This window comes from Liolophura sinensis, chromosome 8, assembly GCF_032854445.1.
Source record: "Liolophura sinensis isolate JHLJ2023 chromosome 8, CUHK_Ljap_v2, whole genome shotgun sequence".
In the NCBI taxonomy this organism is placed as follows: Eukaryota; Metazoa; Mollusca; class Polyplacophora; order Chitonida; family Chitonidae; genus Liolophura; species Liolophura sinensis.
The window spans coordinates 21,556,090-21,567,955 of NC_088302.1; the positions used below are offsets into that span (position 1 = coordinate 21,556,090).

General features: G+C 39.5%; 1 protein-coding gene across 1 annotated transcript; it reads left to right on the forward strand.

Moving 5' to 3' along the window:
* The first annotated feature begins 3,458 nt into the window (after positions 1 to 3,458).
* On the forward strand, positions 3,459 to 10,873 carry LOC135472878 (CCR4-NOT transcription complex subunit 7-like). Its single transcript, XM_064752585.1, has 7 exons — positions 3,459 to 3,550; positions 6,405 to 6,619; positions 6,947 to 7,140; positions 7,397 to 7,558; positions 8,048 to 8,225; positions 8,385 to 8,462; positions 9,062 to 10,873. The coding sequence occupies exons 2-7, from the start codon at positions 6,506 to 6,508 to the stop codon at positions 9,242 to 9,244; spliced, it is 909 nt and encodes a 302-aa protein (XP_064608655.1). The 5' UTR covers positions 3,459 to 3,550; positions 6,405 to 6,505; the 3' UTR covers positions 9,245 to 10,873.
* Positions 10,874 to 11,866: the final 993 nt, after the last annotated feature.

Here is an 11,866-nt window from a genome sequence, read left to right on the forward strand (position 1 = left end):
AAGGGTCCTTAGAGTACAGTACGAGTAATGCGCCTCCTTGTTGCATGGCGGATTTTCCCCACTCTTCTATCTAGTGCTGCTTCACTGAGACGACTTACCGAAGGCAAGCAAGACGCCCCATCTGAGCCATCATACTGATAGGGGTCACCCAGTCGTTGCACTAGCCCCTTGACGCCAAACGCCAAGCGAAGAAGTTACAACTTCCTCTTTTAAGGTCTTAGGTGTGATCCGACTCAGGGTCGACCCTGGATCAACCGCCCCTCGAAGCGGACGATCTACTAACTGAGCCATCGGGCAATTAAGTGCATGCAGTGGAAAATGTGGGAGAGCTACATAGGATAGTATAGAACCACGGAGGAATAAAGATTCATTTATATACTGCCTCCTGCTTGGGGGCTTATTAACCTATATATAGAAGCGTTTATGTATACATACATATACAATTTATAACGTCATAGGTGGGAGCATGGATGACTGGAGATACATACATCAGAATCGGAGGGAAGGGGAGGTAACATATACATATTCTCACATAGTGAATTCATACAGGGTAAAACATTTAAGGGGTGATGGGGCGGGGATCGGAATCTGAACATGCGAGAAATCAAAGGGTGAAACAGGCCAGACAGAAAAGAGAGTATATAATTTATGTATTTATTTGATATATTGACGTTTTAAGCCATACACTCATGAATATTTCACTGAAAGGCCTGTATGTACATAGTCGGTCTGGACTAAGAGTACGTGCATGTATGAGCGGATCTAAGCAGGCCTTGAACATGAATTTAGACACATGTTCAAGGAAAAACTGAAATCGGAAAGGCGGTCAGATGACAATCAATTGAGAACGCCCAAATATGAGTGAAGCTTGGAGAGTACAGACACGAATAAGGTATTAAAACATGGCATAGTCATTTATACATAGGGAAAAGAAGACTGCATTATCAGCATTAGCCTATAGATTTGGGCAATACATATAGCGTGATTTGCTTGGAGTTATTGGTCCAGTGTATAGTGTATACATTATCTGCATGCTGTCGAAGTACAAATAGTTATCTAACGGACTCCATTTGGGCCATACATGCATGTCAGTCTGCGGGTGTCTTTTCGTATATGCGGCATCTCAGCCATTTGAGGTAACTGAGAGATGGGATTTGAAGACTATATATATATAGAGGTGTAAAACCTCTACATATCAACTTGTGAACGATGATGTTGTCGATTTATTTACCAGTGACCCCACTAGCCAAGCCGTGGGTGTGATAAAAGACAAAATAACGAACTCCCCACCCGTTACTTCCCTCTCCTCAAAGAGCATGACACGCCTATTAGATTGTTGCTTATCCTCTACATACTTCAAATGGGGACACAATCTAAGAGCAGATCCATGGTTTACCTATTAAATCCCCACTGCCTCCGATAGTCTCCGAGATCTATCTGACCGAACTACAGAACAAAGCCCTGTCTACACCATCTACTCATCTGCATTAGCAACCTGGACGAGGAGATCACACACCTGAGCACTGTCCTCAGCTACCTGAGTGGATACCCAGCAGACAAAATCAACAAAACAATCCGGAACGCTATGAAACCTCTACCCAACCAGCAACCGAGAGTCCAAGAAACTACCTTTGGAGCCAGGCTACGCTAAAATCCCATCTCCAAGCTTCAAGAAAGAGAGAAACCACCAAGTTATATACCAAATAAAATGTACTTGCAGCGTATCCTACATTGGAGAAACGGAAAGATCGCTTGAAACCCGAGTTAAGGAACATAAATCAGCCGTCGAAAAATCTGATTCCAAAGCCGCCATAGGTGACCACATCCAAGGAAATCCTTGCCACAACATCAACTGGAACACAGCCACAACGCTGAACTCTAATCAACCCAACTAGAAGAAACGGAAACTACAGGAAGCCATCTAGATTAAGAAATTAAAGCCAAGTCAGAATAGAGATCAAGGTTTTCATCTCGCCTCAGCTTATGATCTGTTAATCCTCCAAAACGACCAGAACCCCACCCAGTCTAAAACTGTTAATCCCTTAATCACCCAGAGTACTGTTTTATCACATCTATCCTTTGTTCCATCTGTTGACATTTGTTTCCCTAGTTGTTATATTTAAGCTCTAAATATTTTGATGAGATTCACTTGATTACGATGTTAGTAACTACACTGAAACGTCGGGTGAATAAATCAAAAAGTTGTATATCCATCAGAAAGACTTTCCCAATGGTAGAATAGGCTTTCAGTTCAGGAATATTGCGTTTGAAATTGTAAAGAAAATACAAATACAACTACTTTCCAAGGGAACTTTAACTTTTTAGTTAAGATACTCTTGGAAATGATACTTTTTCTCAAACATTTTTGAACAGAACTAAATTCATACTGGTACATTAAGTATTTGAACTGAAAGATGGCCTTTGACATCGAAAATATTTACATTTTGGGCGTCAATGACTTCACACAGGTTTGTTTTCTAAAATTTAATTGATTCTGCCCATGTTTGCGATACAAACTACTCTGGACAATATAATGTCTACTCAGTGGGTAGGCCTATACACTGCTTTATGCATGAACTTTTGCACATAAAATCGCTTGGCGCCCAGCACTGAGAGGTTAGAGCTAGGAAACAGAATTGGTTGGTCCGGTGTCTGTATAATGTGACTGGGCGGTATGCCATGTCTGGTTTCTTTGGTATGATATTTCAGTGGCGGCAGCACTTTGGCAGCACGACACATTATAGGCCTATGTACACACACCTATTCTAATGACTCCTCCTCGTCACATGGCTACAAAACTGTTAAGTGCGGCGTAACACCTGTAGCACACGTGCATACAATCATTTTAAGAAGATACCGTCGTCAGGGTATTGAATGCAGAACATTGTGTGAATAATTTCTTGTTTCTGTTTGATCGGTGTTAACATGCTGTGATCAAGAAATTTTCACCGATATACCTAACGTACCAGGTCAGGTTAAATGGGGCGGAGAAAACCACCGATATTCGCCAAGTGCCTGGTGAATCTCCTGGCTTAAAACCACAGCCGAAGCACCCAGATCTCAGATGGATTCGAGCGGACGTCTTCATTCTAGCTCAATGATCGAGGGCCTGATGATTGTAGCGATCAACAATCCTGAGTAAGCGAGTGTAGCTGTATGCCATTATTTCCATAGGTGGTTTCATGTGATTAGATCTGTGTTGCTCATCAGTGCGCAATATTTGTAACTGTGGTTTGTAATTAAGTCGGAGTTTTTACGCGTTGAAAAGCCGAACGCAAAAACTCTAGCTCATGTCGAGGCAGTTTCAACTTCATGTTTCAAGATTACCGCGAAAAGCGTGTTGCTTTCTGATTTGCTGTAGAAAAGGTACTCGTCAATGGCTTGTCGTTACGTGCAAAACGTCATCAAAACCTGCCCTCTATTCGTCTTCCGGGTAGTTGTGCGCATATGCCGATGGATACTAGTGAAACCTACAAAGGAAATATGTAGTGCTTGCTTACAACGCTTTTTTCTGTCCTGTATTCACATTTTGTCTCTTTTGTGTGTACAAGTAAGTATAGTGTGAAATTTGAGCGATCTGATGTATATTTAAATTGCATGAATAATTATTTTAGCTCTTGATATGCTACCTGAAAAGCGTGTTATAAAATCCGGGAGCCCTTCGATTTGCAGGTCACCTGAAGTTTTTATTTTTACTAAAACCTTTCAAAACAAATTTTGATATCTGACCGCTCCCTGGCCTTCTTCACACTATCGCAGTTATGAATAATGTGGTGATAATGATGTAAATGTTTTCTTCACCTACAAATGCACAACTAATGGGCAGTCAAGGTGTAATCGAAACAACAACAACAACATGTTAAGGGGAAGTGAATATCCAATCATAACAGAGCTGTAAATAGTGTCAGTGTTCTAAGTCTGACATGATTTGTGAATGGTGTGCTTTATAAACCTTTTTGTAATGAGACTGCAATGTGTTAGATTTGTGCAGCTACAGTCATGGAAACCTATCTTTACAAATACTGGTGCCTTCTTAGCCGAGGAGGTTAGTGTGGCAGCGAGGCGCAATGACCCAGGAGCCTCTCACCACTTCGGTCGCTGTGTGTTCAAGTCCCGATCATGCTGGCTTCCTCTGGCCGTACGTGGGAAAGTCTGCCAGCAAGCTGCAGACTCTGTCATGGGCTTTCCCCGGGTTCTGCCTGGTTTGCTCTCACCGTAATGCTGGTCGCCGTCATATAAGTGAAATATTCATGAGTACGGCGTAAAACACCGAGTAAAATAAAATAAATAAACTTTACAATTCCATTTCAAAATATAACTTTTGCTACTACAGTTTAGATGAACTTCATTGCAGCATGTTCTTTAACATAATTTCTACAACACTTGATTCTTTGTTCATCTTGTAGTATTTTGGAAGGACTAGTGTGAAGGGTGGAACAGTTTTCATTTTTCCTTATTATTTTGGCAATATTTATGATAATTTCACATCTAGTGATAATTGCTGGCAAAAATGAAAAATGGACTTTCGATGCAGGGTTTGGATGGGAGAAAATCGTATGTGAGCAGTCATCACAAAACGTTGACTCTTTTAATTTTCTGAGAGTTGCACTTCTTCATACGTAACCTGGATCATCATGGACAAGAAAATAAACAAGCAATTAAACATTGGATAAGAATGTAATAAGCCCCATTCAAGTTTGGTGGACTTTTCACAAAAGCCATGGGATCTTGTAAATTGAGAGTTATCATTTTGCAGGAAGGCAGGTCACTACACTGGATTTGCATGGACGACTGTTCCATATCTTAATTATTATTTATTTTGATGCTTGTATAGCAGTGCATCTCATCTCAATAAAAATTGAGCACTAAATAAAAGAGCGGTGGAAATCCGTCCTGCAACAAGGAGGCACATTTCACATACATGCACCCTAAGGATTCCTTCGTCATCATATGACTGAAAAATTGTTGAGTACGACGTTAAACCCCAAGCACTCACTCACTCACTCACTCCTCAATAAAAATTCATTGGGGACTTTGCAGACATGACCATGGATGGGTCATACACGCTGTGACCATGTTAGTCGTTTTGGAATTGTTGTTCATCTGGTAGTCGAATCATGAAACAACTTGGGGTCTGGTAACATTAACAACTGTTGTTTTATTCATGGTCAATTGAAGGTAAGCACTCCATGTCAACTTTTCAATCCTGACACCAAATCAGGCCTTCTGTAATTCTTGTTAGTTTTAGGCAGTTCTATTTAATATACAGAGTATACCTAGTGGTAACTATAGTTTTGTTGTCGTAGATGATACACAATAATTAACAAAGACATGTACAGATCAGGACAAAGTTAATCTTCATCAGGGAGCCATTATACTTGTGACCCTTTAACCTCTAACCCTTAAATCTCATTTCATCTGTTCTTAATTGGACAGTTTCTTTCACCTTATACAATGATTTCTGTTGATTTGATATTGACTATTTACATCAGTAACTTTACAGCAGTGGTCATTATGTACAAAAGGAAGGAGTAATGAGATGATTCATCTTGTAATATCATTGCATAACTTTTGAGTACTAGCCTTTCCACAATTTCATTCTGTTACCCATAGTAACTTGCGAAATCCTGTGGCTCGTGTGAGTTTTCCCAGAAACTTCAAATGTTCATATTAAGGCTTAAATAGGCTAATGACTGTAGCGTTGTCATGTCCTTCATCTCGTAAATGAACAGCGCTGTCTTAATGTCCCTTTTTTACATTACTTCTGAAATATCAGATGTTGTTATGAGGGCCTAACAAGGGGAATAACTCCTTCTGTTCAACAAAATTTTCACTGTGAAGTATACCTATGCTTCACTGTAGAACTCTTTTTGCAGTGATATGGGGATTGTGATGAAAGCTTGCCAATACATTTTCAGTTGTGACTTACCAGTAACAGCTGTATCCCATAGTTTTCAATCTTCTGAACTGCCTTATAAAGGTAAAGAAAATGTGCCAAAAGGATATTGAACAAACTGATTTCACATCAACTCCCAGGTTATAGAATACATATGAGGCAGAGTGGTTAGTGTGCTAGTGGTTTATAACAACTGTAGAGCCCCTCACCAGTGAGGTGGCTGTGTTCAAGTTCAGCCCATGTTAACTTTCTCTTCGAATGTACATGGGAAGGTCTGGTAGCAACCTGCGGACGGTCGCGTTCTGCCCGGTTTCCTTTCACCATAATGCTGTCAGCCATCAGTATAAGTGAAATTTTTTTTTCAGTAAGGCATATAATACCAGTCAAATAAATAAATGAAAAGAATGCATGAAATGAGCCTTTTCCCAGCTAAATGGTAGCACATCATGACAAGCCACCTCGTCTTGAAACAATAACACTGAAGTCCGTCATGTCTTTTCATCCACAGCCCTGTGTTTTAGCTGAAACCCTTAAGAAGTCCTTCAGCCTTCCATGAGATACTGAGTGTGTGTAGTTGGGAACACACAGACAGGTGGCTATGAAGCTAAGATGCCCTCTGTAGCATCTTCAGCATATGGGATCCGCGATGTGTGGGCCAGTAATTTAGAGGAAGAATTTCGACAAATACGCCACGTTATCCAGAAGTACAAATATGTCGCAATGGTTTGTGTTATTATTATTTGTTTATTTATTTATTTATTTATTTATTTTTACAAAGAAACACAATTTTCCAACAGAAATTTAACACATTCTCGATGTAAACTTTCAGGTCTTAGCCCCTTTTCATTTTTCATTTAAAATAAATTGTAGTTTTTTGTCACATGTTTAAATGGTCAAATAATGCATAAATAAGATTATTATAAGACGTCGAAAATATATAATGCCACCCTAGAAATGTGCCATATTTGTTAACCACCTGTTGAAGAGGGTATTTGTACAGTGTACTGAGGTCATGTTTATACCGCAGAATGGTGGCACTTGGTTTTTCAGGATACAGAATTTCCTGGGGTTGTCGCCAGACCTATCGGGGAGTTTCGAAGCACTGCGGACTACCAGTATCAACTGCTGAGATGCAATGTTGACCTTCTTAAAATTATTCAGTTGGGCATGTCATTTATGGATGAAAATGGACAGTCTGCTACTCCAGTATCAACGTGGCAGTTCAACTTCAAATTTAATTTAACGTAGGTGTATTTTGTTTAATATCATTAACATTTTAGACTTATTTATAAATGCTCATTTTATTATTTGATGTGAAAATTAACTGATATCCATGCGGTTTCGTCTACATAGTAAGGTACATTAGGCCCTACTTATAATTTTTTGTGGTAGCATGGTTATCCAATGATGAGTATTAGATGCTGGAGAAAACCCTAGTGAAACGGAATTGCGATTGCTATAACATAAAATGTGGTAATGAATGGTTTGTTGGTGTTTTAGGGAGGATATGTATGCCCAGGAATCAATTGACCTCTTACAAAACTCGGGAATCCAGTTCAAGAAACATGAAGAAGATGGAATCGATGTGTTTGATTTTGCTGAGCTGTTGATGACGTCTGGGATTGTTCTGAGTGAACAGGTCAAATGGCTGTCATTTCACAGGTAATTCACTTGTTTATGATCTTCGACATGTTCCTAAACAGGTAAGATTTGGGAAGATAGCTGAGGTTAACTGCTGGAATCTGACATTATTTTGGAAGAGAGTTACCCTGCAAAACAAATTCAACTTGTAGAATTGCCACGTCACTGCAGTAGGTTATAATTAAATACTATAATGATGCGAGAGGGTGCATTTATAAAAGGACCTGACAACTTGTTGCTATGGTATTGAAAGGGGAGATAATCCTTTTTTTGCTGCACCTTCCCCCCGGTTATCTGCCCTTTTTACCTGGTTTTATAGACTTAAACTACCTGCAAAACAAGCATTGGTGGGGAATGATTGTACATGTAATTAACACAGATTAATAAAAGGCATTGACTTTGCTGTCAGTATGTATTAAATTAATTCAGATAATGAAATATGGTGAGTTGTGTGTGAAAGCGTCAGGCACTTTTCCAGGCAAAATAAATGAGCTCCGTTCTACTTAACAGTGGTTATGACTTTGGCTACCTGTTAAAGTTACTGACCAGTTGTAACCTCCCTGAAGAAGAGGCTGACTTCTTTGATCTTTTGAGGATCTACTTTCCCAACATCTATGATGTTAAGTACCTAATGAAGAGCTGCAAGAATTTGAAAGGAGGCTTACAGGAGGTGGCCGAGCAGCTAGAGGTAAGCTTGATCTGTTTCTGCCCGGTGTGCTCTGCCTGTAAAGTTGAAAACTGTAGTATAGGTGAAATATATTTTTAGTATTCAAGTTTTAATATTAATAAATTCTCAGTTGTTTCAGCAATTTTTGACTTTAAATGTCGGCCAACTTTCTCATTTCAGATCGAGAGGATAGGCCCTCAGCATCAAGCAGGCAGTGACAGTTTGCTTACAGGGGGAGCATTTTTCAAGATGAGGGAGGTAAGCCAAGAACTTCAATTATTTTTGTGTACTTTGATTTTTCTGCCATTACCTCCAAAGTATACAAAGGAACATGCGTTTTAAGGATTGGGTGTGGTGGACCATGCTATGCATAGATTGAGTGAGACTTTGAAATCCTTGTGTCTTTTTTGCGATTGTTCTCAGAATTGCCCCATCTCTTCCATGGGAATTTCATAGGAATAGGAAGTGATTATGAAACCTATGATCCCCATATCTAGTAATAGTCTTACGAAACTGGGAAAAGGTGTCAGTACACCGTGAGAGCATGGAGTGTCATGTCTGATATAACCCTAAACAAACAAAAAGTCCCCCTATATTTGCTTAGCTGTTGAATTATTGCTGCAAAGGGAAAGCTTAGCATTGACATTTTATGAAAACTGGGTACAGAATTGCACTGAAAAAATTGATTTTATTGCCTAACAAGCAACAGCATAGATGTAGCAAACATCTACACCAGTTATTTATTTGTATGACATGCAAGAATCTGCCTTTATGTTTCATTTATTGGTTGGCATTCATAGTAGAGATACATGTATTTCATGCTTGAAAACCAGGTTTTGTTTCTTTGTTTTATTCAGATGTTTTTCGAAGACAACATCGATGATGCCAAGTACTGCGGACATTTGTATGGCCTCGGGACTTCATACATCCAGAATGGCGGCGGTTATGAGAACAATTTTCAGGGAACGAATTCTCATGCAACGCCACCGGTCAACAACGGGACGGAGGAGTCCAGCTCCAACCTCCTATCATCCAGTTGATACTCATTGTGTCCCAAGTCGTCGTCCCTCTCTCTCTCTCCTACATCCCAGGCCTGGCCTGCCCATGTTCAGAACATTAGTCACATGACGGTACATGTGATTGGGATTATCTCATATAATCATTACACAGACAAACTATTCTGTTGCTGTCATCAATGTACACTATTCAGCGATTTACAGGCACAATGCGTTGTTGATCTCAAGATATTTTCTGCCAAAGTAAAGTCTAAATCTGGTATCTTTTTTTTTTTTTTTTTCGTCGGTCATTTTCACCTGTGTTTTTTTTTTCAAGATCGCTACATTCTGGCTTTTAAAAAGTTTTTTTTTCTGTCAAACTAGTAATGTATACCTGTTTTTTTTTTTTTTTAGAGAATTGAGGTCGCAGGTTAATCTCCTGTTAGTTTTTTGGGGGGGTGCAGAATGAACAAAGGATCATACACAATGCCACTCAAGAACTTCAGCGTCACACCTTCCATATCATCTGTTCTCTAAATCTGTCTAGTCTACTAAACAATTCTACACCATTGTTTTATTCTGTTAGAAAAGCATGGACGTTAAGCATACTCACGTCACTGCAGGCAACTCTGTGGTAGGGAGGGTGGGATGTTTTCATGTGTGTGTGTAAGCGTTTTGCTCTATCCTATAGTCAGCCCTTTGGGGATGTATTTTAAATTTTTATGACGAGATGAAATCTGGATAGCTAATGTCCTGTGATTGTAGAAGTGAAGAAAAGTCTTAGTCTTTTTTTGTTCTTGTGGAAGATCATCTACCCTACGGCAGTTGTGATGATAATGGCGGAACGTTCGCCAAGTACCGTTGTCACCTTGGATGCGTTGGTTATAGGCATGGATGGTTTGGTAAATTTAGGCTAATCAAATGATTTTCTGGTGAATGTAACCAGTATTTAATCAGCCTAAATTAATAGGGCCTGTCTGCTACCACATATTCTTGTCTCTTCTCCTACCAGTTTCGCTCTCAAGAAAAGCTATACAGAGACAATGGGTCATCTTGGTTTTAAATCTGGATTTGCTGTAAGTGTTGTATTTATATAAGAGTTTTAAGCTTGTTATCTCCCCCTTTAAGACTCTGGACAGGCCAGTAGGTGGCGCCATTACTGTCTCTGCACAAATGTCAGCTGTTTTGTAAAGCTTTGGGCCCACTTTCATAAAAACTTTCTAAATAACTGTTTTCACAACTTTTGTTTTAATTAAGCGGCGCTGTTGCGGCTAAATTACCTCATGACAGTGTTATTTATTAGGAAAGTTATGGAAAATTTATTTACTAAGGTTTGTGAAACTTAGCCCTCAGTGGAGGCAGATGGCTTGTACTTGTTACGTCTTTGTATGGGCCTGTGGCTTCTACTGATTTGTATATGGAGATCACTAAGCTTCCAGACTGTTACACTGGACCAAATATTTGAGGAATTTTTATGTTTTTATTTTAAAATATATTGATTCCCTGATTTGTCTGGAGGCCATTTTGTTTTTAACTGGAAGGTGGACATCTGTGTATTTTGTCTTCCATATAATTGTCTATATGATTTGTGAGACGCTCGATTATAAACTGGAGAAGTTATGTTTTTCAACAGATTAGATTTGTGATTCCCTGACTTTTTATTTTAAAGCTTAACCACGTTTTCCACATTATTCTGTTGTTAAGTGGACCATTGTTTTCCGACAGGTTTTTTAATGAAAAGATATTTGAGGGTTGTTCGTGTATTGATATGCATGTATAGGCCAACCTTCCTCAAAGAAAGGCTGGCAGGATGTGAATGACAGAGTAGCATGAGACTGTTGATTTGCTGGTTTCCTTTTCTTTCTTTTTTTAAATACTCTCGACTTAAAGTAACTAGGATTTGACTAAGGTAGATAGAAGTCAAGGTGTCTTTAGACACACAACTAAGGGCTTTTTTTTTTTTTTTTTTTTTTAAATCATGGATTGTAACAAGTAGAGAAGAGATTATGTGTGCATGTGACAGTAGAGCTTATGAAGTGGATGTTCTAAGAGAGCCTCTCTATTCAGGCTCTTCCATTCCCCCTACTGTGCCCCACCCCCACCTCCCTTAACCATCAGGGCCCTCCACCCCCTTCCCAACTTCCCTGTACAGGGAACATGTCATAGCGACCCAAACAGGTCGTTTTCTCATCCAGTGGGAGATGTTTTAGATTGTATTTGAAGGCAGCACTATCATCACTTTTCATCAAAACATTCGAAAAATACATGTCACTGGTACATACAAATTTATTAACGAGTTGCAGGCACGGGCGGATAAGTTCTACATTGCCTTGACATCTCCTGCGGACTCCCGTTCCGAGTCCACTGTATCTGGCATAAGAAAAAACCAATCCAGCGAGCAACTGTAACCATGCCGTTTGTCCTAAACGCACACGTTTCAGGGGAATTAACTCTTGGCCGGACTCGACCTAGCTAAATACTTCTGAATGGGTGACTTGTGAAAGATCCTGCTGTAGTGGGCTAGGTTCTTGACTGATGTGGTGTATTTTTCTTTTTTTTTTTGTCCAGTTTCTTTGTGTGTACAAATTCTGCTAATGTTCTGAACATTTTTACCAGTTTTGGAGGGAATACTGAAAACCGACACAACGGAAAGCTTTTGCGAGGTAT